At 40.7% G+C, this 13,571-nt stretch overlaps 1 protein-coding gene across 2 annotated transcripts in view; it reads right to left on the bottom strand.

Moving 5' to 3' along the window:
* Positions 1-6,772: 6,772 nt before the first annotated feature.
* Positions 6,773-13,571, bottom strand: part of LOC147579434 (uncharacterized) — a 133,498-nt gene continuing 126,699 nt past the window's right edge. For both annotated transcript variants that reach the window (XM_086714633.1, XM_086714632.1), the window contains one exon: positions 6,773-9,919. In XM_086714633.1, the coding sequence (XP_086570759.1) occupies positions 9,670-9,919 (250 nt within the window). In that variant the 3' untranslated portion in view covers positions 6,773-9,669. The remainder of the gene's footprint in view (positions 9,920-13,571) is intronic.

Genomic DNA, 13,571 nt, shown 5'->3' with positions numbered 1-13,571 from the left:
TTTCAGGCCCTGAAATCCCCAAGGTCTCTTTAAGCTGCCTCTTCGGCTATCTGTATAGACACTGACAGCCGGCTGGAGGTGAGAGACAACCAGACGACCTCCCGGAGCGTGAAAGCATTGATAAGGGGGGGATCATTAAGCGAACAGATGTATTACTAGCCGGGTGTGGTGTAAGTCACCTCTCCCAAAGCATTTACCATCCCCATCCCAGGCTCTGTTACCCACTCAGTTGTTTTAACCAGGATCTACACAGAGCCTGTATTAGGTAGCGTAAGGAAAGCTTGCTGTTGCAACAAACTCCAGAGTGGTTTGGTCCAGAAAGAGTTATATATTCTATTCAGGCGGAATCTGATGTGACTATTCCTACTTGGCAGGACAGGTGCCCCCTCCATCTCTTGGCCCAGCCATCAGCTAGCACTTTGGGGCTGTCCGCTAGATCCCGTCCGCTTGATTAGTAAATAGGGGAGGGAAACTGTGGAGCACAGCTGAGGGGCGTTTTTGTGGGCCAAGCCTGGAAGTGAGCGCGTCACTTCCGCCCACACTCCATTGGCCAGAACTCAGTCCTCTGGCCCCGCCTCACTGAAAAGCGGCCTGGGTTTGAGGAGTACGGGGCACTGTGTGTGCCACAGGGACTTTAAAAGCCACGTGATCAGATGCCTCTTCCCATCACTTCTACTATGTCATCTTCATTCTACCCTAAGACAGGAATAGTCTCACCCAAGGGGAGGGAATGGAAACACAGGAACCTTGAACTGAAGGCTCCAGCCTAGAAAAAGAAGCATTGCCTCTGGTCTGCACCCAGGAGCAGGCCCTTCCACCTTCCTAGCTGGATGCATGGGTACCTTCTCTCTTGACCTGCTCTGAGCTCCGGGGAAGACTAGGACAGCCACTTCTCAGAGGGAGACCCACTTGGAACATCTGGGATCCAGATGCTGCTGGCTTCTTTAATGGCTCTGAGTGCAGCGGAAGGTTTTTGTCTCTGAGACATCTTTTCTCCCCTTTTGCACTCTGAGGGCTGAATTCAATGGAGCCAGCCTTCTTTGACAGCTAACAGGGAATTCTCAGCGGAGGACAGTTGATTTTGGAACAATTCCTGCTGTCAGTCCTGTAAAGCCCAGGTTTCCGGATCTATAGGGCATGATGACAAACCCATCTGTTCTTACTGTTCGTCATTTGAGGGGCTTAATTGTAAAAAGTTTGTCTAAAGCTGAGATGGTGCCAGTAAAGGATGCATTTATTTGGCTAATCATCCTATTCCCTGCCCTCTTGTGTGACTTTGTGCACGGGCCCAAGCAATGCACGTTGCCCTGCAACGTGTGATATCGTGTGATATCAAGACACAGTCAGCGAGGAATACTTTTTGCTGGCACTCTGTGCAGACCTCCAGCCGTTCATCTGTCTTGGCGTTTTCTTTCTTATGAAAGTGATAATAGAGATGAGGTTTGCCTCTACTATGCGATCTCTTAATCCATAATGAAGGGCAATATTAAGAGTTGAGTAGATTCATAAGTGGTCAGCTCATACTGGGTTTTGAGGGAAAATGAAAGTGCATTGGGTGCAACTTGAGCTTTCCAAGGTCAAGCTCAGGAACTACCACACCTTTGAATTTTCTTCCCAACATGTTCTTTAGTCACACAGAGCCCTGAGCTGGATGGAATATGTGCTGACCCTAGCAGGAGGGTTTTTTTTTTTTTTTCTTTTTACATTTGTACAGAGCTCTATTACTAAATGTTCTTTATAAATAATTGTGAGAAGAGTACATATTTGTTATATTAACACAGTACATAAGAACAGTGAGGCTCAAAAATACATTTGCTTTAAGATTAGGGAATATAGCTCCCATGTGCTCAGGTGAGAGGGATAAGAAGACCTGTGTTCCGTTTTTTTGTTTCACTATTTCTGAACATTTGCCTATTCAGGTTTGCTTTCTCTGTACCACAATGGAGAAGGAAGGGATGTGCTTTGGGGGGATACTTTCAGATGCAAGAATAGTATGGGTGACCAGGGTGCCTGGCTGGCTCAGTCAGTTAAGCGTCCGACTTCAGCTCAGGTCATGATCTTGCAGTCCGTGAGTTGGAGCCCTGCGTCAGGCCCTGCGCTGACAGCTCAGAGCCTGGAACCTGCTTCGGATTCTGTGTCTCTGTCCCTCCTCCACTCATGCTCTGTCTCTCTCTCTGTCAAAAATAAACATTAAAAAAAAATGACTTAAAAGAGTAGTATAGGTGACCAAAAGTGGAGTTTACTTACTCACACAGCCAGCCAGACATCCTATAGGAAGAGTGGTGCTGAGGTTAGTTAATTTGATGGCACAAGGACATCTTTTTGCTTTGTAGTCCTCAGGTGTGCCCCCTCATAGCTACAAGATGGCTGCTGCAGCTCCAGACATCACATGCTCACACAAGTATGGCCAAATGCTACAATATCTTCTTTGAAGAAAGAAAGACCTTTCTTAGAATCCCCAGCAGACTTCACTTGTATCTCATTGGCCTAAAGGGAGTCAATTCTTATGCTTAATATAATCATTGGCAAAGGAGAATGGAATTACCGTAATTGATTTAGTCGAGTGGTACTCAAACTTTAGCACAAATCAGAATCTCCTGGGGGCCTGGTTAAAATACAGAGTGCTGGGGGCACCTGGGTGGCTCATTTGGTTAAGGATCTGACTTCGGCTCAGGTCATGATCTCACGGGTTTGTGAGTTTGAGCCCCACATCGGGGGGCTCTGTGCTGATAGCTCAGAACCTGGAGCCTGCTTCAGATTCTGTGTCTCCCTCTCCCTCTGCCCCTCCCCCACTTGCTCTCCCTCTCTCTCTCTCTCTCTCCCAAAAATAAACAAACATTAAAAAAAATACAGATTGCTCTGTTCCACCCCTTGAGTTTCTGATTTAATATATTGGGGATGGAGCCTAATGAACTGCATTTCTAAGTTGTCAGTTGTTCTCCTGTTGCTTGGCTAAGGATCACATTTGAGGACTACTGGTTTAGATGGATATATTTTTTTAATTTTTTTAATGTTTATTTATTTTTGAGAGAATTGGGGGGGGGGGGGTAGAGAGAGAGGGAGATGCAGAATCTGAAGCAGGCTCCAGGCTCTGAGCTGTCAGCACAGAGCCCAACGTGGGGCCCTAACCCACGAACTGGGAGATAATGACCTGAGCTGAAGTCAGACGCTTAACTGAGTTTGGATAGATCTTAATTCACTTTCTGGGGCTGGGGAAAAGTCACCTTCTCTGAATGGAGTGGAGGTGGGGGTAAATAGGACAAAACCTCAGGACAAAGTCCACAGGAGAAAGCGTGTTAGGTAGGCACCCAGCTCTGTCCACCTCATGTTTTCCTGTATTTACCCCTCCGTTTTCTGAGTACATACTTAGACTCTTTGGCTTTGGGGGGTGGGTATTGCAGATTGGATGACTTTATCCAAATATTTTCATTAGTTGAATTCCCATGGCAGAATTCCCCTTTGAGACTAACATAAATTCCAAGTCCATCAGTGCGAGCTGCTTACATTATGTAGAACTGACATTATTTTTTTCAGTATCTATTACCTTTTGCCCTTCCCTGTAAAACGTTATCAGTCTTCATGTTTGTTCAGTCATCCAAGTTATTAGATCCATCGTAAGTTCCTCACAACCCTTCTTAGCTCTTACCAACCTAAACACTCGAAATCATCAGCACATTTCCCACACTGCCATTCACTTCACCCTCTAGGTCATTAACAAGTATATTGAGCTAAATCACTGGAACTATTAACTTGAACTTCAGGCATTCACAGCATCCGAAATGACTATGTACCAAGCCTTAGATCAGTACATCAGTTTGCTATGTTAGAAGAGAGAAAACCAAGGGTGCCTGGGTGGCTCAGTTGGTTAAGTGTTACAACTTCGGCTCAGGTCATGATCTCACGGTTTGTGACTTTGAGCCCCGCATCGGGGGGGCTCTGTGCTGACAGCTCAGAACCTGGAGCCTGCTTCAGATTCTGTGTCTCCCTCTTTCTCTGCCCCTTGCCTACTTGTGCTCACTCTCTCTCTCTCTCAGAAATAAATAAAACATTAAAAACATTTTATTTTTTAATTTTTTTTTTCAACGCTTATTTATTTTTGGGACAGAGAGAGACAGAGCATGAACGGGGGAGGGGCAGAGAGAGAGGCAGACACAGAATCGGAAACAGGCTCCAGGCTCTGAGCCATCAGCCCAGAGCCTGACGCGGGGCTCGAACCCACGGACCGCGAGATCGTGACCTGGCTGAAGTCGGACGCTTAACCGACTGCGCCACCCAGGCGTCCCATTTTTTTTTTTTTTTGTTTAATTTTTTTTTTTTTCAACGCTTATTTATTTTTGGGACAGAGAGAGACAGAGCATGAACGGGGGAGGGGCAGAGAGAGAGGGAGACACAGAATCAGAAACAGGCTCCAGGCTCTGAGCCATAAAAACATTTTAAAGAAAAGAAAAAACCCACATTTTATTGTATTCTTTCCTTCCTGTACAGAGTTTGCACTAGAATTTGTATATATATATACATATATATATTCACACACACATATATTTTTATATATGTGTATATATATATGCTTATATATGTAAACTTACATAACACATATAAACATATATACATATATGTGTATATAGTCTAGAGTTTTTATGTATACATGTGTAAATATAAAGGATAAGCTTGAAAGTCCTGTTGAAAAGTTGGTGTACATGGCTTACCATGGAAGGATTTGGAGAAACCGAATTGAGATTTGTTTTGAGAGACACCTTTCAATCTCACACTTAAAGAGCTAGCTATTTTGTATCAGATTCCACCATTAGAGAGCCATCCTTTGGAGTAAATAAGCATTTCTTTTAAAATGAAAATGTCTTTTGAAAAGTTAAGGGAGGGGCTCCTGGGTGGCTCAGTTGGTTAAGTGTCTGACTTTGGCTCAGATCATAATCTCACGGTTCGTGAGTTCGAGCCCCGTGTCAGGCTCTGTGCTGAGAGCTCAGAGCCTGGAACCTGCTTCGAATTCTGTGACTCCCTCTCTCTTTGTCCCTCCCCTGCTCGTGTACTCTCTCTCTCTCTCTCTCTCTCTCTCTCTCTCTCTCTCTCTCAAATAAATAAATAAATAAGTAAACATTAAAAGAAAGAAAAAAGAAAAGTTAAGGGAGTTAGCCTTAGTCACATATACCCCCCCTGAGTGTGAATCCATTTCCAAATGCGATCTATACACTGAAGGGATGGAAACATGGAAGAAAGGAGTGGGTTAACCTGGGACTTTGGGGAAGTGAACCTCACTGGAGGAAATTTCCAGCAGGCCTTGGTCAGCTAAGGGGCTGGTAGTGGGAAGTGGGTGTGGGAGTTGTAAGGGAAAAGGCTTTAGAGGGTAGCACGTCTCTCGCAGTTTGAGCCAAGACAGCCCTGTTCAGTAACACAACGTACATCTTAATAAAGATTAATAACCATTCCTGGGGTGTTCCTATTATTAGGAAGGAAGGAATGTAATACCTGAACCCCAGAACAGCCTTTTACTTTCTCACCTCCTGGTCAAAAAATGTTGATGGTGCCATGTCTGTTTGCAAGGCCTCATCATCGTCCTTATCTCTACCAGAGGGCAACCCCACAGGGAACGAATCCCAGAGGAAGAAACTAAGGTATGAAGAATTTCAGGTGACTCACCAAAGGTCATATGGTTAATGTAGCTAAGATTCTTTCTGTTTCTGTCATAGCATTCTGTTTCATCTATGGGATAAGGACAGCTGTGGATGGTTATGCAGAATGTGCACTGCACAAAGACAGCTGGCTGATGGGTGATAGAGCAGCATGAGCCAAGGAGGTCTTTTTTTTAAGTAGCACAAAAGCTCTTAATGTACTAGTACAGGCCTTGCTTATTATTCATTATTATTTATTATTTTCCTACAAATGAGGTATAGACCTTAATAGACCTGAATTCTTAAGTAAACATTAGAGTTATTTATATACATATTTTATATATGAAATTGGTGCCTATAGGGCTGGTTCTAGGTATAAGGAGGTTGGGATTTCTCAGCATCTTCCTGAGTGGTCTTGCTGTCTCAAGTCTTGCCTCCTCTAATCCTTGAGCTCATTACTGCATTGCCTCAGCAAGACCTGTCCTGTTTCTCAACAGCCCTATTGAGATATAATGAATGAACAATAGGCTCAGTGTATTTAAAGTGTTCAGTTTGATAAATGTTGAAATATGTGCACACCCATGAAGCCATCACCACAAAGTGATCACCTGCAAAGCTTTCTTTCTGTCCCTTTATAATCACTCCTTCACACCTTCTCATCTCAAGGAAACACTGATCTGCTTTCTGTCACTATAGATCAGTTTACATTTTTACATTATCTAGAGTTTTAGGTAAATCAAATCATACAGCATGTGCAGGTTTTTGTTTGACTTCTTTCACCTGCATATTTATTTTGCACTTTATTCATGTTGTAGCATGTATCAATATATCATTCCTTTTTCATTGCTAGGTAGTATTCCACTGTATGGACATGCCACATTTTGTTTATCCATTTGCTTCATGATGAACACCTGGGTTGTTTTCAGTGTTGTTTTGTTTCCTCCTTCCTGCCTTCCTGCCTTCTGCTGTCTTTCTTTCTTTCTTTCTTTCTTTCTTTCTTTCTTTCTTTCTTTCTTTCTCTTTCTTTTCTTTATTTCTATTTCTCTTTCTCTCTTTCCTTCTCTCTCTTTCTCTCTCTTTATTTTTCTTTCTTGCTTTTCTTTCTTTCTGCCTTTCCTACCACCTTCCTTCCTTCCTTCCTTCTTCCTTATTTCCTTTCCCTCTCACTCTCTCTCTCACTAGTACAAATAAGGCTGCTGTAAATATTTGTACACAAGTCTTTGTATAGATGTAGACATTTATTTCACCTGAGTAATTATCTAGACATGGAATGGCTGGGAAATACGGTAAGTGCATGTTTAACTATTTAACTATGAAAAGTGCTAAACTGTTTCCCAAGTAATTGTACCATTTCATATTCCCACCAGCAATGTGTCAGAGTTCCATTTCCTTAATGTCCAGACCCACACTTAATATGGTCAATCTTTTTAACTTTAGACATTCTAATAGATGCACAATAATAGCTCATTGTGGTTTTACCTGCATTTTCCTAATGAACAATGATGTTGAATATTTTTTTAATGTGTTTATTTGCTCTCTGTATATCTTCTTTGTTCAAATCTTTGCTCACTTAAAAATGTTTATTTTCTTATTCGTGAGTTTTGGGAGTTGGTAACATATTGTGGATACCAGTTCTTTATCAGATATGTGACGCATAAACATTTTCTCCTACTCTGTGGCTTAACTTTTCTTTTTCTTACTAGTGCCATTTAAAGAGCATTTCTGAATTTTGATGCAGCCCAATTCATTTTTTTATGGTGTGTATTACTTTGGTGTTGAATGTAAGAAATCTTTGCCTAGCCTAAGGCCGCAAAGATTTTTCTCTTATGCTTTCTTCTAGAAATATCATACTTTTAGTTTTACATTTAGATTTCTGATCCATTTTGACTTACTTTTTGTCCATAGTACAAAGGTTGGACCAGAATTATTTTTTTGCATAAGGCTAGCCAACACTTTCATCACCATTAGATGAAAACATTAGACTTCCTTCCTTGAGTTATCTTTACACCTGTGCAAAAAGTTAATTAACTATATAGGTGTGAGTCTATCCTGGCCTGTCCTTCTTTTTTTTTTTTCCTATTAATTACTGAAGCATTGTAGTAAATATCAAAGTAAGGTAATGTAAAATCTCCCTATTTTCCAAAGTTGTTTTGGTTTTCCTAGGTCCTTCAGATTTCCCTATGAATTTTACAATCAACTTGTCGTTCTCTACAAAAAAAATCTACAAAATGGATTTGGACTGAGAATGCATTTTTTTTTTCTGTTGATGAATTGAGGAGAAATTTGATATATTAGCTATATTGAGTCATCTGATTCAGGACATCGGTCATCACTCCATTTATTTTGATCTCTCATTTTTCTCTGCAACGTTTTGTAGTTTGCTTTCTTTTTTTTTTTTTTTTTTCAGTTTATGTATTTATTCTGAGAGAGAGAGTGCGAGTCGGGAAGGGGCAGGGAGAGACAGAGAAAATCCCAAGCAGGCTCAATGCTGTCAATATGAAGCCTGACTCAGGGCTCAATCTCACAAACCATGAGATCATGACCTGAGCCAAAATCAAGAGTCAGATGCTCAACCAACTGAGCCACCCAGGAGCTCCACATTTTGTAATTTTAAATGTACAGATCTTATACATGTTTTGCCAGTTGTATCCCTAAATATTTTATATTTTTTATGCTTCTGTAAAAGGATTTTTTAAGAACTTCAATAGCTAATTGTTCATTGGTAGTGTATAGAGATAACTGATTTTTGTATATTGGTCTTAATATTCTTATTAACGTCTTCATATTTCTGGCATTCTTCCTTCATATAGCTCTCTCCTCTCCTGCTAAATCTAGCCACCTTGGCCTCCGCAGACTCTCTCTGTGTCTCTTCAACTCAGGGAGACGGCTGTATCTGCAAGGCTTACCCCTCTCCGCCCACTGCTTAGAAACTCTGCTGTGGGCTGGGCGACTGTAGGGCTCACCTGGTTTATTTCTCATCTCAAGGATCTCTCTCCTTTACTGCTTGAGGTCCAGTGTCTTTCAGATGCTTGTTTCATAGAGTGTTGTTCTTTTCAGTTATTTCAGACAGGTGGGTAAATTCAGTCCTTGTTTACTCCATCTCGGCTGCCCTATTTTAAAACCTTTGTTGTGAATGAAAACTTATCAGGTTCTGGCCCGGTGAGAACTTACTAGGTTCTTACCAGAAGACCTTTAGGCACTCTGCTCTGTTTTATTTAGAAATTAATCTAAGAATGCGGCCAGAGTTTGTGACTAAGAGTGTAAGAATTGAGTTTACACAGGCTGAAGTTTGATATTACTTCATTGTTATAGTGTCACCTTGAGCAAGTTACTTATCCCAGCCAGAGTCTCAGTTTCCTCATTTATAATTGGGAGAAATGACATTGGTGGTTAATTTTAGGTCAGCCTGGTTAGGCTGTGGTGCTCAGTTGTTTGGTCAAAATTAGCCTAGCTGTTGCTTTGAAGATATTTTGTAAATAGGATTAATATTTACAGTCAGTTGACTTTAAAGAGGGATTACCCTTGATCAATGTGGGTGGGCCTCATCCAATCAGTTGAAACAAGAACTGAGGTTTCTAAGAGAAGAGGAAATTCTGGCTCAAGGCTCTAACATAGAAGTCCTGCCTGGGTTTCTATCCTGCCAGCCTGCCCTGTGGAGTTTGGACTTGCCAGTCTCCACAATCACATGTGCCGGTTCCTTCAATAAATCTCCCCAAGCAGGGCATTGCTATGATCAGTTCTTTTGTTCTCTTTTGGTCTCTTTCTCATACTCCCCCTACCATGCATTTATTTTAAAAATAAATGCCGCAGATAAGTTAGATGTGCGGGATTTCACTTTCTCATTTAAAGAAGGTTAACTTCCATAAGCTGGAGTATACCAGGCAATCTTGTAGAATGAAATACATCTTCTCTTTAAGTATATTAATTTATATATTAAATAAACACACATATGCAGGCTCAGCAGTGGAGGCTGAGAGGGCAAATGACAGACCCTATTTTCCTACAAACTTCAAGTTTTTATACTTACTTGCTTTACAGAGCCACCCTAAAATTCCCCTCCATGACTTCTCCCTTCACAGAAGCAGCCCCTGGGGCAAATGAAGAATCTGGGGGTCACAGCCAGGAAACTGAAGTTGGGAGAACTCCAAGCAGTGGCAGATTGAGGTGGACTGGTAATGAAGGAGAGATCAAACCCCAAATTTTTGTACTGAACAATCCAGGGCAATCGATATATAGCTGCCTGACTTATATTCTGCCGAGGAAGATGTAAGAGCTTCCACTCTCCACTCTGGCACCTAGAGAATCAAGAGAGTAAAGGAGGAATCTTGTAAGCTATGAGAGCATCCTTTTGCTAAAAATATTTTAGTTTTTCTTCCGCTTACGGTATTATTTACACCTTCCGCGTACCATTAAAAACTGGTATTTCTGGCGATGTGTTTCACTAGGAAGCATCTAAGCAGAGATTATGGAGTGGGACTTCAGGCAGAAAGTCTGTGTGAATCTTCACCCTATCAACCCATTTGCTCGAGTAGATGTATGTATTAATTCAGTTATAGAAATAGCAACTTAAATAATGCATGAGCTCTAACCACTTTTTGTAGACAAAAGGATTTAAGCAACAGGAGAGAAGGCAATAGTATTCATTCTAGTAAACATGTATAATTTATAGCAAAGGGAAATAAATGGAGAATAATGATAGGAAAATATCATATTTAATATCTCCAGTGTTCTTTTTCTTTTTGCAGTGGATTTAGAAAATTGAAAAGTGTAAGCCAAAGCGGTCGAAGTTTTAAGTTCTATGGTATAATGACATGTGGCTATTTTAGTCACATAAAAGTTGAAATTTCTGGCTTTAGAAAAAGACAAGACAATGGGAATAAGAAGAGAGATACTCTTATAAGCCAAGGATGAATTTTAAAATGGTGTTTGATGTATCCCTTTCACTGTCATGATTTGATTCATGCTATGAAACTGGCACAAACAAATACTAAATGAGCCATTTTAGAACACATTTAAGATTGAAAGCTTTGGTAGAGAGGGAACTAGACTGTATATCATTGGTAAATCTCATTTCTCTGAAACTCCTGACTTTCTTTATACTTTTATTGGCTTTTTCTTGCCAGCTTTTAGTCTCCGTAGTTGAGTCATCCTGGCTGTTAGAAAGAAAGCCAACACTCATGCAAAACCATATGAGAGAAGACTAGATCAATTTTGAAATTATAAAGACTCCAGGAAACAGCAAAGTTAACACACCTGGTATAAAACATACTTGGAACACTTTCATATTTAATGAAAAATATATTCCACTGAGTATTAGCACCAAACAACATTACCTAGAAATCCATTAATAGTTTTGCAGCTTATTGGAAGATTGAGATTTTACTATTCCCACTCTAGTAGAGCATTATATGAAACTGCCTTTAAATCTCAAAAACTAACCCTGAACTCATGCCAAATTACCACTCGCCCCTGATGAATGGAATATACCATTAAATGAAAATATGAAAATTTAAAAAATATGTACAGAGACATTACAAGTTACTTACTTAAATCACCTAGTATAAGATGGATCTGTGACCAGAGCATTCCCTAAAGAGGAGAAAATATTTATTGAAAGGGGTAGCGGATCATGGGACACATAGTGGTTTGTAATATGTTCGGTAAATTGCTATGTTCTCGCTTTAGGGAGTCTGAATTCTGTTATTTCCTCTAAACTGAATCTTAGTTATTCAGCAAAGATACCACACTATGCTAAGAAATAACCTACTAAATAATGATAGAGACTTCGCCCCACCCCCGTCCTCCCTGTGAAACTTCTCTGGAATTTCCTGCTTCTTTTTGATGCAAGAGATTTCTTGCTTCTGTCCTTCTTCTAAGGCTGATTGGTTTGTATCATTTTTGAACGTGTATTTTTCTTTAAAAATATCAGTTCAAAAAATTCGCAGCCTTACATTGTCTCATAAAGATTATGCTATGATTAAACCCAGACCCAGATTGTAGATCTGCTTTCATTTTTTTCTGAAACGCAAACAAGAGAAATTTCAATGAAAACATTCCTTTTCCCACCAGAAACACTGGGCGCTGGTAATCCAGGTATCACCCTATCTGCAAATATGCATCCAACACGCAGGGCCTGCATGGAAGTATTTTAAAAGCTTAACCTAAGATTTTCATATTAAGGATGGAATGTAGTATCTTTTGATTCCTTAAATCCCTGCTTTGAAGAAAGGCACCTTTTAAAAATGTTCTGGGTAATGAGCCAGGGCTGCTAACAGGTATCCTGTTAAATAAATAATGAGCTCACCTGCTTCCCTTTCTCAGTCCTTCTTAAAAGTGGGGAGATAGCGCCCAAAGATGCACAAGAAAGGATGTTCACTGCAGCATTGTTTATAATAGCCACGAATTGCACACAACCCAACTGTCCATCAATAGAGGACTGATAGGGACACCTGGGTGGCTCAGTCTGTGAAGCGTCCAAGTTCAGCTCAAGTCATGATCTTGACGTTTGTGAGTTCAAGCCCCTTGTCAGGCTCTTTGCTGACAGCTCAGAGTCTGGTGCCTGCTTCGAATTCTGTGTCCTCTCTCTCTTTGTTCCTCTCCCACTGGCGTCCTGTCTCTCTCTCTCTCTCTCTCTCTCTCTGAAAAATAAACATAAAAAAAAGAGGGTGCTGATAAATAAGGTGGAGTATAGGAGGCAACACTAGAACAGAAGCCCCGAGACCAGCTGCCTGGTTATGGATTCCAGTACCACTGCTTACTAGTTCATGTGGCCTTGGCCAAACTATTTAAACATTAGTTTTCTCACCTGTAAAGTTATTCTTAAGGTTGAATTGAAGTATGAGATAATAGTTGCTCATATCCTTCACACCTACAACAGTGGCTGGCAAATAATAAATAAATACGTGACCCAGTAAATACGTGTTGAATAAATACAGAGGTTGCATGCAAAAGTGCCCAGCAGATAGCTGGCACTCAGATGGTAGTTATTATTATGGTATATCCATACAATAGGATATTAGGCAGTAATTTTAAAACTTTATGTATCAGTATGTAAACATAAATTTAAAAAAATTTTAAATAAGATATACATTTTTCAAAGTATAAGTTGTTTTATACTTGTATAAGTACTTGTATAAGTACAAGTTTTATAAGAAAATGGCTAAAATATGCAGACATGTACATATGTACTTTCATGGCATTCATGCACATAAGACCATCTCTGGAAGCATCCAGAGATGTTGGTATGCATATATTCCTTTGCATACTGCTTTGTACTCTTTGAATTTTGCCCACTCATAGCTGTGGCAGGTTGGTTTTTCTGGAAGCAGATTCTGAGCGAAGGCTAGTTCACAGGATGTTTACTACAAAGCGCTCTTGTAGGGGAGGAGGAGGAAGCAGAATTGGGCAGAGGCAGAAGTTGATCTGTGATTGATCCCAACAAAGACCTCAGTCAACCCTCTGAGGAACCCTGAAGCTGGGATGGCCCCTCAGAGTCTTCCAGATGGCCTTCATACCCTCGATTGATCAGTCACTGGATGCTGGCTAACCCTGGAAGAAAGTGGACCTTCAGTGAAGTGCCTTTTTTTCAACTGAAGCAAACTCCAAAGAGGGTTGACAGGGTTTTCTAGTACATTCTCAGCAGCTGGGGAAAAAAGTCCCTCTTTCTTGAAGAAGGATCAGGTAGCACATGCCTATATCCATGACATTATTTATCTTCTCAATAAATGAATGAAATAGCTATCAAGGATTTCATTTCCAGTCTCCATCATTAAACCCCTGAGCTAGCCCAACCATGAAGGGTAGGCAGTCTTGGTAGTGTGACTTGATGGGTGCTATTACACCACCCTGCCAAAAGTATGTGAAGTTTTAACACTTTGCTGAGGGATGGTTAAGCGGTGCTTCCTGGAGAAACTTATTTGTGTATGCTAACTGCCTTAACAGGTTACT

This window comes from Puma concolor, chromosome B4, assembly GCF_028749965.1.
Source record: "Puma concolor isolate L17-30 chromosome B4, mPumCon1.1.hap2, whole genome shotgun sequence".
NCBI lineage: Eukaryota > Metazoa > Chordata > Mammalia > Carnivora > Felidae > Puma > Puma concolor.
Note: the sequence above shows the minus strand (reverse complement) of the source record. Positions and strands in the feature narration are given on the sequence as shown.